We start from the raw sequence: 17,601 nt of genomic DNA on the forward strand, positions 1-17,601 counted from the left end.
AAAATGTCATTGTCTCGTAACACTTACTGAGATACTTGCTTTCCTAACCTTTCTTCACTCTCACTCCCACCCAGGAGTCTCTGGAGATGGGGGAGCCGTGTTCTCCCTACTGTTCCAGATGGAATTTGCAACCCATCTATTACTTCTCTGAGCTGACTTTCCCACTCTCTTGTGCTAAATTCAAAAGCAGAGACAATGAGAACATAGGTATTTGTGGCCACTGTAAATCTTCACACACCTCATAGAAACCCAAGGCAGACACAGAATTGAAAACTGAAACGGCTCTGGCCGGGTGGCATTGAACTATTGGAAAAATTGGGGCTGTGTCTGCAGATTGTGTGGATTAGATGTATTTGAGGCACAGTTTTTGTGGATCAAATCTGTTGTCGGACTGGACTTGAATTCAGCTGGGTTCTTTGTGCTAAATTAAGATTCTTAGTTTAACCAACAAGGCCGAGAAAATGTCATTGAGGCTTTTCAGATCAGGAATTAATACAGAACTCTGGGTAGAGCAACTTGAATTGCAAAGGTAATTTAATTTCTTAAAGGTACATCCAATAGTTAAACTTCAGTTGTGTGCTTAAGCCCTGCAGCATACTAATTAAATGCTCTGTGGGTTCTCTGGGGTGTCCAGCTGTTCCCCTTGATCATTCTTTCTCCTCTGTAGGTGGTGATTTCTTTTTTTTTTTTTTAAAGATTTTATTTATTTATTTGAGAGAGAGAGTGTGAGAGAGAGCATGAGCGAGGAGAAGGTCAGAGAGCGAAGCAGACTCCCCATGGAGCTGGGAGCCTGATGTGGGACTCGATCCCGGGACTCCAGGATCACGCCCTGAGCCGAAGGCAGTCGTCCAACCAACTGCGCCACCCAGGCGTCCCTGTAGGTGGTGATTTCTTACTCTGTCTCCCCACTCTGTGGTATAATTTTATCTCTTGCTGAATGACCCCTTTGGTTTGTGCCCACCCTTTGTGAGACTTGTGGTACCAGGCAGAACCCAGCAGGAGAGGGGCACAAGGCTAGAATGCCTGCCGGGTAAGGAGGAAAGAAGCCTGTGGCTTGTGAACCGTTTGTTGGAGTGATATTTCTTTGTCACTTTCCATTTCTTTAGAATCCCCCTTGCTGCCTGGAATTTGTCCCCTTCCTTCCTCTCCCCTTGAGAGAGTGAGGGGGGAGGGAGGGGCAGAGTGGGAGATGGAGAAAGAGAGGAACAATTTTTTTTTTTTTTTAAAGATTTTATTTATTTATCAGATTGAGAGTGTGCTCCAGCACAAGCAGGCAGAGGTGGAGAGAGAAGCAGCCTCCCTGCCAAGTAAGGAGCCGGATTGCGGGACGCCATCCCAGGACCCTGGAATCATGACCTGAGCCCAAGATGGTGGCTTAACCAACTGAGCCACCCAGGCATCCCGAGGGAGAGGATCTTTTTTTTTTTTTAAAGATTTATTTTATTTATTTATTTGACAGACAGAGATCAGAAGTTGGCGAGAGGCAGGCAGAGAGAGAGGAGGAAGCAGGCTTCCCACAGAGCAGAGAGCCCGATGCGGGGCTTGATCCCAGGACCCTGGGATCATGACCCGAGCCGAAGGCAGCGGCCTAATCCACTGAGCCACCCAGGCATCCCGAGGGAGAGGATCTTAAGCAGGCTCTAGGTTCATTGTGGAGCCCAACACGGGGCTTGATCTTATGATCCTGAGATCCACTTGAGCCCAGATCAAGAGTCAGACATTTAACAAACTGAGTCACTTGACTCCTTATTTCTTGTCTCGTTTTCTTTACTTAGATTCTAGCTAAACTATTTTTCTGTTTTTCTCTGAATTTCCTTAGTAAAGGAAAATGGTGGGTTTTTGAGAGTAGCTCCTTTCATATTGACACCAATTTAAGATTTACATCGCTCTGGTGGGGATGTAGCTTTTTCACTTTTCAAGATACTAACATTTTTTAAAGCATACTGTTTTTTTTCTGTTCTCTTCATTTCTTAATATGTTTGAATATTTCATAATTTTAAAAATGGCTGCACTTCTCCCAAAAAGACTCGTTTAGTCTGTAAACCAACAAAAAACCATGAAGGTTTTGTGTTAAAATGTTTTTGAATAGGTGCTGCCTGCACATAAGTGTCATAAAATACGTATTTTCAGCAGAGCCCTATAGGTTCTTTTGCCCTAGATCTCTTTGAAAACCAGCAGAATGTCCTGTACTGATCAGCTGTGTGACCTTCAGTAAGCCATTTAACTTTCCCAGTCTGGTTTTCCTTCTCTAAAGTGAGGATCATATTGGAACCTATTGCATCAAGTACTTGGGAGAAGTAAATGAGTTACATGCATGAAATGCTCAGGACAAGACTTGGCACACAGCAAATAGTTATTATTTGAAAAGAAAGATGCAAGAAAGTTCTAAGCGAGAACTTGTTTTTCCTATGAAGGCTACAGACAGTGGTTTTTAGAGGTTTTGATAAACCTGTCTTTGGGAGCCCGACCTTAAATCTCTGGGCCCCCTCTCATAGGGTGTGTACAGATTGAGCCTCTGATGGAATGTGAATGATAGTACTTACCTTCAGGAGCAGGAGAATAAAAGGGAATGGTATAAAGAAGTGCTTAAAATATCTTGGCACATATTAAATACTCCAGAAATGATAACTGTTATCTTGCTATTATAGCTCAAATTGGCATGTTCTTTTCAGTCTTTTATATGCAGATTTTTAAACAGCCATAATTGCGGTATAAGTACAATTTCATGTCTTGTTCTTTTCAAGTAATATTATATCACAAATGCCTACCACAGCAGCTATAGAAACTGCAAAGCCAACATTTTAATGACCACATAATATTTCGTTAAGTTGTCATAAAATAATTGATTGCCCTGTTTCTTTAGGATTGAGCATTGAAGTTGTTTCCAGGCTTCCCATTAGCAGCAAGACCATGTGAAACATCTTTAAACATGGAATCTTTCATATTTTGTGTCAACACCTTAGAAAAGATTCCCTGAAGTACTGTTACCAAGATGTAACTGTTGTCGTGATTCTTTGTCTTAGTGAATAGGAGACTTCAGTGTGGGACTTAGCACATAGCGCATACATAGTCCATGCTCAGTCAGTACTCACTCAGTTAGTGAGCACGTGTGCATGTTACTGGATGATTTTTTCCAAATGTATGAAGACTTCATGTTTCTATCCGATTTTTTTTTTTTTTTAAGATTTTACTTATTTATATGTCAGAGAGATCAAGATACCGAGCACAAGCAGGGAGAGTAGCAGGCAGAGGCAGAAGCAGGCACCCTGCTGAGCAAGGAAGCCGATGTGGGACCTGATCCCAGGACTCTGGGATCATGACCTGAGCCAAAGGCAGATACTTAACCAACTGAGCCACCCAGGTGCCCCTGTTTCTAGCTTACTTTATTTATTAAATAGTTTATTTATTAATAATTTACTAAAATAGTCTTAAAAGCAGTGAAGGGACGGTAATAACAGGTCCTATTTGTTGAGCACTTCCTTTGCCCCAGGCTTCATCCTCAGTACCTACCTGTGTTACCTCCTTCAATTTGCTTAACACTGCTCTGGAGTAAGGACTGTTAGGACCGTTTTATAGATGAGACAGGGGTGCGTTGACTTGCGCCCAAACACCCGGGTGCTGAGTGGTAGAACCCGTGTTCACGTGATCCCGTCAGACCCTTAGTCTCTGCACTTGATGAACAGGCTCCAGAGTCCTTCTGCTTCACTTTACCAGCAGCTCACCCTCTTCCACGTAGGCCAGTCTAAAAAATGATTTCCCAGGGAACCTGAGTTTCTTGGCCAGATTCCAAACGAAGTGTGAATCAGGTGTCCCTGAGCCTGGAGGGTTTTGCTTCAGTCTCCGAACGAGAGCCAGAATGCCTTATAGGGGCCCGTTCTTTAGAAGGAGTCCCACATTTGCAGTTCACCAAGTGAAGGATGTGCAAATCTATTTTTTCTTTTTTTATAAACCTAAGCTTTTTTTTTTTAATTGAAGGGAAGAATTTTATTACACTGTTAAACATTCAAGGCAGCTGGTAGATTTAGAACATCATGCATGTGGGAGTTACTAATTCATGAAGGAATATCTGGGACCAAACAATACGAAGGATAAGATCCTAGGGATTAACCAGTAATGCTTCCATTTAGTTAGCAATTGAAATACAGCAATTTTTAAAGAGTATCAACTGCGTTATTACCACCATTTCTTCACTCTCTCTTTCCCCTTATCAGTTTATTGTCTGATAATAATGGCAATAATGGGAATAATGGCTGGGGATTTTAAAGGATATTTGCATCTGTGAACACGGCATGGTATTTTTTTCCCCTTCGCAAATAAATGACTTTTAGAAAAGAGCAGGGGCTATTATTTGCACGTAGTGATTTTAGATTTTAGTTGTTTATTTGTAGCTTTTGTTCTGGTTGTTTGTGTTCATTTGTAATATTAAATGCTTGTATTTGCCATAGACGTCACGGTTCTGCCGTTGCACAGGTAATGTGAAGGATGGGGGAGTGAAGGTGAGGCCTCCCATTTCTATAGCTAACGTTCATGACAGCCCTCCGGCTCAGAGCTGTAACCTCAGACCTCATTCAACCTCCCTGGGGTTTTATCCCCAAGAAATGATGAAAGGCTTTTTTGTGGGAAGTAACAGCCTCACTAGTTAGTTGGCTTTCGATAAAACTGAGGAATTCTAATTGGCAGATATTGGGTCAAAATAGAAATGTTTCCTGTGCACGTGCCTGTCCTCCAGCTTCTTCCTGGTGCATGAAAGAGCTTCATTTGGTATCAACAGAAAACAAAGTGCATTTGGAGATGAGGTGAGGTGCTCTTATCCTTAGGCCAGTTTTAAGAATTACCTGTGGCTTGGTCGTCTTAGCCTGCCTCCCTAAGTGGATAAATTAAAATCACCCAGATGTACATGGAAATAACTTTGAGATGGCAGGAAGGGACTGTGCCCAAGGCAACATGTCATTTTTTGGTGATGTGAGAAGAGAACCTTGCAGATGTACTTTTTGAAGGAGGTGGTATATTGTGGGCTCAGTCACAGGAACCTGAGTGTGAATCTGGATTCTGCGCTTTCATTGCTGGGTGCTATTGGTCAAGTTTCTGAGCCTCTCTAAGTGTCATTTTCTTCATGTCGCTGACTCGTACATTGAGTGTGAGGATTAAATGAGACCAGCCTATAATGTGCCCGGCATAGCCTAGTAGGGCTGTAGCCTTTCTACAAACAGTTTTTTCCTGTGACCTGGATTCTAGTTCTATTCTTTTGCTGAAGACCTTGTGAGCTAGAGAAAGCTGCTTTACCCTGCGGGGCTCAGTGTTGTCAAATACAAGTTTCAGTAACTCTTAGAGGTGATGTGAAGATCAAGTAAAATGTACCTGGAGAAATCTGATCCAGGCATGAGGTGAGCCCTTGTGGACACTTCCTGTGGGTCACTGACCATCCACTGAACGGGGGGTGCCTGGTTGTGGGGGTCCTGTTGTGAGGGGCCCATAGTCAGTTTTGGGTCTGCTAAGAAATCAGCAGCCACTTTTCAGGCCCCAGGGAGTATAGGCAGGAATGCCTAATAAAAGTCTGTCATGTGTCAGGAGCTTTATCTGTTGCTTCCGTGAACCCTCACGGCAACCCTGCAAGGAAATATGCTTCCTCACTTCCTTCCGCCCATTGTATGGATCCAGAAACAATGAGGTAAATACTCATTGTGGAAAGAGTTGGAGAAATCCAGGTTTAAATTTCAGGTTGGTCACTTAACTTGCTCTGTGACCCCAAGCAAGTTACTCTCATTATGGCCCAATTTCCTTACCTGGAAATGGTGAGAGTGAATGTGTCTTAGCTGCGGGGACCATTGAGAGGATTAACTGAGATAATGTCGCTCAGGTTGCTCAGGTCGCTCGCAGGTAGTTAGCCCACTATCCTCAGTATTGGTGAGAGGTGTTGTGATGGATTTTTGACTGAAATATGGCTTTGGAAAATTACATTTTCTTCAGAGGACACACAAGATTTGAAGACAGTAGGCTGGCCTCACATGTAAAGAAAATTGTTGACATATAGAAGTTAATATGAATGTGGGTGAAGAGAAGGGGAGAGGTCAAAGATAAGAGAATTATCTGGGCATCTAGGGGCTTTATTGTTAGAGACAATAAGCATGCTGGTAATCATTTTATCTCAGAACGGGGAAGAAGCAAGGCAGAATTATGACTGCGCTTAAATTTGATGAATAGTGAATAAATGCCAGTAAAGAGAAATGACAGAAGCCCTGTTGTGTTTTAGTTTGTTTAAAGAGTTGGTACTAGACCCCTTCAGTGTGCCAGCCACTGAGGCAGTGCCACCTCAGTGTTGGGAAGACTATCTTATAATGAGGACTGACAGATGGAATAGGCGTAGAAAGCTTCTCCTTAGTGGAGGTTTCTAAGCAGGTAACCGAAGATCATTTGTCAGAAATGTCACGGATGGCATGTGGCACTAGGTAGGAGGCTGGTCTGTTGATTAGTCAGTGGTGAGAAAACCATATAGTCCAAGTCAGGAAAAATAAAATTATGTGTAGGTTGTTTTAAAAAAATTAAAAATGAAAATAGACTAATGGGGTTACATTGGAGGGTCGGGGAAGGAACTTCATAAAATAGGCAAGCACCAGTGCCTAAATGCCTTTTAGCCACTAAGAAGTTCGTGCCAGGTCAGAGTTTGAGAACCGGCAAGATGGAAACGGCTTGGGACTCTTTCATCTTGATACTTGATCCTGGGATACCTTTCTAAGTCAGGTGGGCCACCTTCGGTTCCTTGAAAAGACTTTCATCTCTGGACTAGGTAATACAGTGTCTTTTCCAGTTTTTAGATTTTATTATTTGGGGGTATATTCTTCTCCATCACCAGTTGTGAGATTAAACATTCTCTTTAAGGAGAGAGGGTGTTTTATCATGTGATGCACAGACATCTGAATTATTATATCTGTTCATGTTCTGCAGTTACACCTAAAGATTTTGGGTTACTTATCAAAATAAAAATGAATCTACTCAAGAGTTTATTAGCTACTATGGGAAAATTTTATATTGAGGTCATACATTCTATCAGCTCTGCCTACTTGAAAAGCATTGTATTTAAAATAATTTGTAGAGGTGATTAAATATTGATTCATATATTAAGAATCATGCCATTTAGTTTGGGAGCAGGGCTACAGTGTCTGATTTATTTATCAGGCTTTTTGAACATAGTGAATAGAGAAGGGAAGAACAAGCCCCTGCTGTGTACCCAGCGTTGTAACAGGCGCTTTCACATACGCCGTCTCATTTATGCCTTCCGCCCCCTTGTGCTGAAACATACTGGATCCTGGACTTGCAATCCTGATTGCTTTGGGTCAAATCAGGACTCAGCTTCTTAGTTATTGTGTGACTTTGGTCCAGATGCTTAATTTTTCTGAACCTCAGATCTCATCCCCCCACAAGAATAGGTTAATTCTCTAAGGCAGATAGGAGAATGAAGTAAGCCAGTGGCAGATAAAGCACTCAGCACAGTGCTTGGCATACAGTATGTGCCACAGATTTTGACTGTTAGTATTGGTTGGCGTTATCCCAGTTTTATGGATGAGGAAGACCTAAAGACCTAAGGAATTAACCTACATCAGATTGAAGATGCTTTATGGGGCAAAAGATATCTTCCTGGAGAAGCTTTGAGCAGGGTTTCTGTTATCTTTTTTTTTTTTTTTTTTTTAAAGATTTTATTTATTTATTTGACAGAGATCACAAGTCGGCAGAGAGGCAGGCAGAGAGAGAGAAAGAGAGGAGGAAGCAGGCTCCCTGCTAAGCAGAGAGCCTGATTCGGGGCTCGATCCCAGGACCCTGAGATCAGGACCTGAGCCGAAGGCAGAGGCTTTAACCCACTGAGCCACCCAGGTGCCCCCCATTCTTTATTCTTAACTTGTTTTGTTCTTTCATCCCCTGGGCCGCCCTTGTGATCCTGGCCTTTTCCACTGCCCTTTGAAGAAGGCTAACCACTGGGCAGATAGCAACTGTAAGGCTAAATAAAATTCAGCCTCTTTCAGTCTGGCATTGGAACGTAATCAGTGTATCAGCCTGGTAATCCATTGACATCACGAACCTTTTGTGTGTCAGATTCTGCACCGGTCTTTTATCGTTGTGGTAATTAAGTGAGCAGTTCTTGTTTTAAGAGCGCCCCATAGGTGTGTCTTTTGAAAACTGCTTTAGAAGTTTGCAGTTTTTACAGGGTCTGATATCCCTGTCTGTGGGGCCTCCTAGGTCACTCAGGGCTTAAGGAAGCATCCGTTGGAGAAGAGAATAAATACTACCCTGTCAGGATGGAGCAGCCTGTAGTTCCGTTTTTTCCCAGCTCCCCCTTCAGACAGGCCTTTTGTTTCCCACAATAATCAGCTGTTTCTCAGAGACGGTTAGTGTGGGGGATCTCTGAAGTGTTTTCAATCCGTGAGGCTCTGGGACGCGGGACGCCTTTGTGGGGATGTGCTTGGCCGGCACAGTGTTGTATTAGGGAAATGAGACCGTGAGAGGCCTCACTTATCTGTACATTGGCAAATAGAGAAAGATAGCCTTGTAATAGAAAAAAATCTCAGAGGGGAAAGGAGTAATAAAATCAAGCTGGTTTATGGTTTGTCAGTCCAAAAAGCTTTTAAGCCATATCTATAAAGGTGGATTCACTTAATGTTTTCTCTTCATTTCAGGCATCATTGTGTGATAAGTGGTGTAAATTTAGCCTCTTTAAGGCTGATCTCCTAGGGGTTGAGTTTTAAGCCTTGGAACTTTATTTGAAAGGACTCTATTGATTGGGCTTTATTTGGTCCCTCCATACTGTAGAGAGGCACTAAGTAATGGTTTGGCCTCCCTGTTAAGTTTTTTTTTCTTTCTTAATTCACTTGATAGGTCTCTCTCTCTCTGCCCCTGTTCTTCACCTTCTATTTCTAACTGTTCTCCTTAAAAAGACTAAAGTGGTATGGGGGGGGGGAAGGGAAAGAAAAATCAACTGTCACATTGTGAACATAATTGATTCAATAAATAACGTCTTTCAATTCCCAAGGCAAACCTCAAAGTCTTCACTTATGTCAATTAGTGTTCAGCTCGGTAAGTGGTGGCATTCTTAATTTGGACGGATGGGGAGAGTTCACCAGTGCTCACTTCCTAAGGAGGGAGTGTGCTTTTTAAAGACATACCACCAGATTCATGCAAAGAGATGGTTGCAGTGGAATCAACGTGGCCATTTTTATTCTTCCTGAAAACAGAAGGAAGGCATTTAATTATTGTTCAAGGTTTTGTTGAAACAAACAGATGGAAACAAGGGGAATGAAAACTACTGGATTGTAAGCTCCATGTGGGCAGGGTCCGTGTCTTGTTTGTTCACCCTTTAATCTCTAGTGCATGCAGTAGGTGCATCTTATTTATTGAGTGAATCTGTTAATGAGTGAATGAGAGCAGAAATGAATGGTTAAATCTTAGGGAAAGAGTTAGATTAAATTTCATTGCACTGGTGGTTTCGTCCCCACTCTCCTCCTTACCCCCTAAGTGTTTGCAAGGACAGTAACTCTAAGAGGACCAGAGGGCAGCATGTACCTTATCTTCCAAAATGCGTTCTCAGACTGGCAGAGCTGGGAGGGATCTTTGAGGTGGTGTCAGGCTGCCATTCACAGATTCTAGTAAATGAGCCAGTTTGGCTTCAGAACCACATGAGGTATATTACAAATCTGCAGGTTCCAGGCCCCAGCCCTAGAAATGCTGACGGCGTGGGTCTCAGCAGGGCGTGGGGATGCGCAGGTGCATCTGCGGGTTCCCCTCCCAGTTCTGGTGTGCAGCTGCACTACCCCTTTGGCCTGGCTGTCCTCTCTGCTCTCCGCTCTTAGTTACTCCTTGGTAAAGAGGGACTCAGCTAAAAATGCCCGGAATAACTTGGTAGTACTGTGACCGGAACCCGGGTCTCGTGACTCTGACAGCAGTGCTCCTGGTCTTAGAGTTTGCAGCTTTAGTCCCCCCCCCCCCCCCGCCCCCGACTCTGTGCTGGTCAGCATTCTGTCAGAATCCTTTAACTGATACTTCTTCCGTGTAGGTTGGGGCAGTATTGGTGGCGATGGCTAGCCACAATCTGAAGGAGCATCTAAAACTTCAAGGATATGTTACATTTTGTTTGGTGTACTTTGGCACTAAATATATTTTATGGTCTTCTCTAGAGGCTCACCCGCTTGCCGTGGCAGAGAGTAAACACCTAGTAGGAAGCCCCAGACTTTCTCATGAAGCTCCCTCACTGTTTCCCAGACCTGCCTGATCACGGGAATCCCCTGGGTGCTGGATAACAGTGCACAATTCTGAGGCCTGCTTGAGTCCTGTTAAATCAAAGTCTTCCTGTGTGTGGTCCCGGGATCTGTGTTTGAGGTTAGCTTAGATCATTCCTGTTTCCTGTAGACTGCTTTCTAGTCTCTGAGAACGGTGTCTCCCATTCCCAGATCCCAGATCCCCCCATATCCAGCTCTGACTTCCTTAAAACTCTCGTTCATAATTACATCATCATGTTGTCTTTCTCTGTGAAGGTTTGTGCCCTGGTCTGCAGAACTTGTTCTTGAACGAGGAAGGAGGGAATATCTGCTTTCCTCTTTCCTCCAGGGCGGATTTTGAATGGCAAGGTGGGTGTATGGAAGGTCGGGATGTGCAGTCATGGAGGGAGCTTGTGAGAAGGGTCAGGGAACCTCTGAAGCCAGAATAGAATGGCTCTGTTCTTTCCTTGCATTATTACTCAACAGATACATGATTTATGGGACATTGTTTAAACCTCTTGGAGTTACTGTTTCCTCATCTGTAAAATGGGAGTAAGAATAGTACTTGTTCAGGGGCTTTGTGTGTATCAAACCAGGTGTCCCAGGCTGGCTCTTGGGACACAGACTCAGAGATGGAGACTTTGGTGCAGAGGGTGACTGGAGAGAGCCTCTGGGAACAGCCCTTGAGAGGGAGCAGGGGAAACAGGTTTCAGGCAGGAGGGGCTTTAAACTGGGTAATGTTACCGTGAAGGTTTCACCTGATTCCATGAGGACCTCCAGATGTGGGGTGTCCTTCCCAGTTGTCTGGAGTTGAGGGAAGGGGCCAGGGCCTATAGACCTCTGTATCTACCAGTTCTTGGATGTGGGCTGCCCCTGGAGAGGGGTTGATGACCTCAGGTAAGGCAACTCACCTTTGGGTGAGGGTGGCTGTGCCTCCAGTGCTGGCAGGTGGGGAAGGGGTGCCCAGGTGCTGGAGGATGTTCGTGGTGTACCCTGCACCCACTGCCCAGGACCATGCTCACGAAAACCTGGGCAGTCAGCATAGCGCGTTTGTAAGTGCTCAATAAACACTTGTTATTGCTGTTATGATTCGGCTCTGGCAGTGCCACTGAGAGGGCCACTTTCAAGAAGCGGGCCACTTCTCTTGGCCTGTTTTTTTCTTAAGTTTAAAATGGAAATTCTAAACCCCTGTACCCGTTTTCCCTTGATTAATTCTGAGCCCATGTAGAGAAAATGGATGTGACTTTGGTGAGAAAAATATTGTAGAAATGTAAGGTGTGGCTATGAGCTTACTTTTCTGAAATGAGAATAGGACTGGATTCCTTGAAGGGAAAGGGTCACGATGAATGTAAAAGTGCTTGTCCACGAACTGTGGCGTTCTGATGGTTCTTTCTTCTCTCTCTAGGGAATTAGAATAATGGAGATGCTGCTGAAGGAGCAGTGTGGTGCCCCCTTAGCCGAATAAAGAATCATCAGTGAGTACCACAAGCAAAATCAGGATTATTTACTCCAGCCATGTTTTCATGCTTTTGAGTCCTGTATAATGCATCAGCCTCCCTGGGCTACTCCCCCGTACACTTCCCAGTTACAGGTGGAGGATACGGCCTCACAGGTGTTTCCTGATCGCTTCAGGACCGTCATTTACTTACTTCTTTGATTTTCAGCGCAGCATGGTGCCACGTGCTGGGTTGCAGCCGCATTCCAATTGTTCAAACTGCTCAGCACAATCCAGCATGATTGCGACCCTCACGGTGCCCTCGATTTGTAGACTGTGGTTTAGGATTAACTGAAGCTTAATTGTATTGTTCTGGGAACAATGAAAGGGGGAGGGGATTAAAAGCTGTATTTGAAGCAGGAAGAGAAGTAAGAAAGGGGCATGCTTTGATTGGCCAGTGAAAGAAATCTGTTTCACTGGCCATAAATCCTTTCCCTGGTTGGGAGTGGCTGCCTGAAATACTACAGAGAAGGATTCTGACATCTCGAGGACACTCCCAGGTGTGGGGGAGGGTGCCGTGTGTGAAGCTGGTGGATCGGCACTTGCCACATCTCCTTGAGGACAAACACTGTTGAGGTCTCAGGGAAGCAGGTTTAGAATCACTTAATTTTTTTTCCCTTAAGTTTTTATTGTCTACATGAAGGAGAATGGTGTCCATAATGGAAGGGACAGAACAACATTATTTTAGAGAGAACCAGAGCCTAAAATAAATTATAGTAATGGATTTGCTTCTGACCAAATCTATTGGACTTGGATTTTTAACACGTGAGAAGGTAAAACCTTGGAGTAAAGCAAACATTGTCATGGGTGATTCATCATTACCTCAGATTTCCTTATGTTGGCTTACTGTAGTATACATGGTTTCGTATAAGCAACCTTAGACTCTATTTGTGATACACAATAAAGTTTGAGGACAGTTCACCAAAGAAGAAGCAAAGTGAACTTTTATATACAAGTTCTTCTGCATTGAATGCATGTTAGCCTGGCCTGTGAATGGATTTATTCATGACTAGGGAGGCTAAGTAAGATAATTTCATTTAGCACAAGCATGGCACATGGCAGGTGCTCAAAAATATGGAAATGCAATCTAGAAATGCTGTGTTTCATCGCTTCTTGACCTTTTGGCCAAGACCAAGTGTAATACCTGTTCTTATCAGTGTAATATCTGATACGTCCTCTATCCGAGGACATTATATTAAATGGATTTTTGGAATTAGGAGATGAACTAGGAGCTGCTCCGTCCACTCCACGCATCTACCTGGTATTGCAGTACTTCCAGGAATGGTGCAGTCCCCTTGGGGGGAATTAACTGTTGTACCAAAAAAAGAACTTAAAAAAAAAAAAAATTGCTGTGTTCCTACATCTACTCTGTTCTTAGAAAAAAAAATTTTGAGGCATGTTTGTGAGACTCACCAGGTAGCTCTAGGGCTCATGTACTTGAGTGTGGATCCCATCTTACTCCGAGGTCTAAGGTCAACTCCTTAGAGCTCCTTAGTTAAATGAGAGAATGTGATGGGACTCCACTTACAAGTATACATTGATTTTCAAACTTCAGATTAATGATTTGGAATGTCCTTGAATATCACAATCATCTGGAGGATTTGTTCAATGTAGATTGGTGGGTCCCCCCTCTCATAGTCGCTGAGTCAGTAGGTCTGGGGTGTTGTCCGAGGATCTGTATTTCCAGCAGGTTCCCAGGTGATGGTGTTGGTGCTGGTGGTCCAGGGCCCACAGTTTGAGAACAGTTGCTTTAAATGAGGTCTTGTCCCTGAGTGAAGACATAAAATACAAGGGCCCTGAGGAAGCTAATAGCTGGGGTTTTCAAATTGTCGTCATGTATTTTACTGCCTTTAGATTAATCAGAGGAATGATTTTCTTGTGTGGCTTTTCCCTGATTTTAGCATCTCAGCCACATCCTGTTTAACTTCTTTTTTCCTGCTTTTATGGTGACAAGCTCCACCTTGGAGGAAAGACAACTGAAAAGAACAGAGATGACACTCACACCAACTTGTGTTTTTGGTTTTAAGTGAAATGAGAAAGTTCAGCCAAGCCTCACCTATTGTCCTAAATTACCGATGTTCTTGGGCTTTCTTTTTGTTTTGTTTTCATGGTGGTTGAATGCTAAGCCATGAACTTGGGGTTTTGCATTGTTTCTAAAAGCAACTGATTCTCCCCTTTCAGGTGTAGTGGTTGAGGTGTGGGGACCGCCAGGAGTGTAATGTGGGACAGTTGTTTGCAGGGCATCTAATGCAACAGAGGTTTTGAAGGATTTACATAATTCAAGCTCTCTTAATTTATGACCCAGGGAAGGCAAATGTGAAGTAAAGGATATATAGAGATATATTTATATATACCCTTACAACAGAAATCTAATCCAGATTAGAGCCTGTTGCTGAGGCTTTAAGCATTTTGTCAATATCCACTTTATTGAAGTATTATTTACGTACAATTAAATTGACCAATTTTTAAGTGTACAGTTTGGTGAGTTTTGACAAATCCATAGTTACGTAAGCATGGTACCAAAGATGATGTAGAACATTTTACGACTTTGTTGTGGCTGCCGTGTTTTTGCCCCCTCATCGCTTCCCTTTTTTTTTCTTGGCTATTATTACATAGTTTTTGCAAGCTTGAAATATGCCTATTTTAATGGAACATCTTTTCTCAAAATTGGCTCTATGGAAAATGGAAGAGTGGTTATTTTTATGAGCAATTAAATGTCACCTTTAAAGCAGGGGGGTAGCTATTAGGTCTAAGGCTGTAGAGGACGGGTCAGTCAGTTTTTGCCCTCAGGCCAAATCCAGCCTGCTATCTGCTTTTGTAAATAAGGTTTTATTGGAACACAGCTATGTCACTGGCTTTGTTATGGCTACAACACTGGAGTAAATAGCTGTGACAGAGAACTCCCCTCTCACAAGGTTTAAAATAGTTCCTGTCTGGTTTTTTACGGAAAAGCTTTACTGTTCCCTACGCTTGAGCATGCCCCCTCCTGTTATGATCAAGGAGCCTTGTGTGTTTGGTTAGCCTTTTTAATATAGTATTTGACCATATCTTACCTGTATTTCAGAGTTAATACTGTGATAGTTTATTTTCTCTGTATTAGCTCTAACCTCACCACTCGGATGATTTTATTTTAAGGCCTAAGAAAGCATTGAAATTGTCACAACAGTGAAGTTAAAATAGCAACAGTCATACTATCATTGCTTGTGAAGTTCCAGTGCACGTGCATAAGGGAGTAGAAAAGTCGGCATTTTGTTAATCAGCTAGAGCAGCCCAGCCATGTGGCTGGAGTCTAGGTGCTGTGTACAGTGGACTCAGTTTGCCAGTTTGGGAATTTTGTAGTTCTTAATTAAAAAAAAAAAAAAAAAAGAAAAGAAAGAAAAGAAAACCATTCTGTGGGATTTGGATGAATTTGCATGAGGAGGCATCATTTCCTTTTTTAAAAATCATACCATGTTTCAGATTTGTGTAATTTAAACTCACATAGACTGTGACCCCCTTGTATATGGTGCCCAGTCCTCAAGATCTTCCCCAGAAGTCTGTGGCCTGTGTATCTTTGTGGGCATTTGAAAATGAGAAAGCTTGTTAGAAGGTGGTTTGTCATGGGCTGAAATGGAGGTGCCTAAGTCTCACTAACCAGTATGCTTGTGGTACTGTTGCTGACCTGTCTAACCAGTATGCTTGTGGTGCTGTTGCTGATGCGTCCATTTGATAGATTTTTGATTTCCTGCCATTTCGGAGTAAAACAGATAGCCCTGACGTGTGTTTATTCTTGCCGCCGATAGCCGGGAGACTCGGCTTGCTGAGGTTTGACAATACAGCAGAGTTCTTTCACACTGGAGTGATTAAGCCTTCAGTATTAGCTCTGTCTTAACTCCCTTTGAACCAGCTCCTCTGGGTCACTGGACTTAATAAAATAAGGTGCTAGCTTTGTTCGAAGATCATTAGGAGGCAGAAATGCAGTTTCTTCAAGAATTATCCGTAATGATAGCATTCAAGTGACTTATTTTAGGAGTTGCTTCAGGAAAGAGGCAAGTAAGTATTGATTGGCGAGACATGTTTATTAGGTGATAACGCCTGTTTTTCTCTTGCAGGGGACCTGTGTTGTGCTACTTTTGCTCGAGAATCACTTCTTGGCCAGAACCCATCACTGATGCAGTTTTCCAAAAACGGGCTTAAGGAGACAGTGTCAGCAGCTTAAAGAAGAGGAGGCCTTCCTGCCAGGGTGTGAAGCTCTTGGACAGGAGGCCTTCTAGATGGATTTTTATGGCACAGTGTCTTTATAATTTACAAATAAAGGAAAAAACCCATAGAAGGTGACGTCTGCCCTTCTTCAGGATGTCCTGCTGATTGCCTGGTGACGGTGTCAGGGACACCAAGGACAGGCCAGAGGCCTGGCGAGTGGCACTTTTGCCCACGTTTATCAACATCATTGCTCATAGGATGCATGAGAAGATTTTGGGACAGATAAAGGAGTCGAAGCTGATACCTGAGGCTTACGTGGCCTACAACAGAAAAGAATGTACCAGGCCTGTGTTGAAGCTAATCCATATTTAGAGTAATGTTCTACCCATAAGTACTACCTAAGGGCCATCAGTATAGCTACTGTAGTGTAAGGTGTCAGCGTGTGATTTGGTCTTCTGGAAGAACATGGCACGGAGAGCGGGGAGGCAGGGTGTAGCTTTGGCATTGTGAGGGGTGGAGCAGCTTGTTAGCCTCTCTGTGTTTCACTGGCAAGTCGGGAGAACCCGGCGCAGATGTCTCTGTCTCGTGATAGTTAAGCTCGGAAGGACAGGAGGGATAGTTAAGTGTGCAGAGCCCAGGTGTGGGAATCTGAGGAACCTGTATTTGAGTGCAGGTGTTGCCACCCACCAGCTCAGTAATCGATCATGTACATAATTTCCAATCTTTCTGAAGCTCACTCTTTTTAATTGTACAAGGGGTTACAGGATTGACTTTGTGAGATTGTGGGACCGATCTGAGGTCACGTTTATCGAGTGCAGCATGCTGCCTCTTGCTTAGGAGAAGTCTTGTAAACAGAAGTCGCTATTATGTGAAACCATTTTAAAAATGTGCTTTTCAGATGTATTGTAAGGTAGTATCACTATTTGAAAATTAGGTGACAGTAGTTTGCATTTCCCGTGATTGGAAACCAAAATATAAATGCATATTACCTAACAGAACACTTGAAGAGAGGCAATAAATTGGAATTTATCTGCTTAAGATAAAAATTGGGCCATTACTGGGAAGACCAGGGGAAATTGTTCTTTTTTTTTTTTTTAAACTATTTGAAAATTTTTCACTTAGTGCAGTGATGAATTTCAAAGCACTTTAAAAAATTATTTCATATAAGCCTGCCAGTGTGAGTTTCTTCTTAATGTGTGTGAGCTGTTTGTGCTGCCTGAGTTTTGTCCCTTAGGATAATTCTCCTCATTTCTTTTATTCTTCAGGTGTGTTGGAGGGACAAGGAGTGGTAGGAACCAGAACACACTTAGACTTCCTTTTCCAATTTGTAAATGGCATTTTGGTAGGCTTTTGGAATAATAGCCCATTTCAAAACACAAAAGGTGATGTAAATTACCACAAAGGTGAGAGGTTAGAAGTCTGAATTTGGAGGTTGACATTGGAATGAACTTAATGCTTCCTACTCAACAACTGCATCCTCTGAAGGCAGGAGTTCTCAGCCTTGGGTATTCATTAGAACCACCTGCGGAGCTTTACCCCCACCCCCCCACCCCCTCCACCCCCACCCTCCCACCCCCGTTATGCCTCAGAGCAATACAACAGAATCTCTGTAGGGGGTGGGGAGACTATTTGGTGGAACCAGCCTCTCTGTTTTTTAAAGCTCCCTGGGTGGTTCCAGTAGGC

The 17,601-nt window shown here is 43.2% G+C and overlaps 1 protein-coding gene and 1 non-coding gene across 6 annotated transcripts in view; both read left to right on the forward strand.

Moving 5' to 3' along the window:
* Positions 1–16,964, forward strand: part of PRELID2 (PRELI domain containing 2) — a 64,595-nt gene extending 47,631 nt beyond the window's left edge. For all 5 annotated transcript variants that reach the window (XM_044225182.1, XM_044225209.1, XM_044225191.1 and 2 more), the window contains 2 exons: positions 11,647–11,716; positions 15,828–16,964. In XM_044225182.1, the coding sequence (XP_044081117.1) occupies positions 11,647–11,706 (60 nt within the window). In that variant the 3' untranslated portion in view covers positions 11,707–11,716; positions 15,828–16,964. The remainder of the gene's footprint in view (positions 1–11,646; positions 11,717–15,827) is intronic.
* On the forward strand, positions 12,842–13,031 carry LOC122896799. Its single transcript, XR_006382435.1, has one exon. It is a non-coding gene; the product is annotated as a U2 spliceosomal RNA (small nuclear RNA).
* Positions 16,965–17,601: the final 637 nt, after the last annotated feature.

This window comes from Neovison vison, chromosome 1 (assembly GCF_020171115.1).
Source record: "Neovison vison isolate M4711 chromosome 1, ASM_NN_V1, whole genome shotgun sequence".
Taxonomy (NCBI): Eukaryota; Metazoa; Chordata; class Mammalia; order Carnivora; family Mustelidae; genus Neogale; species Neogale vison.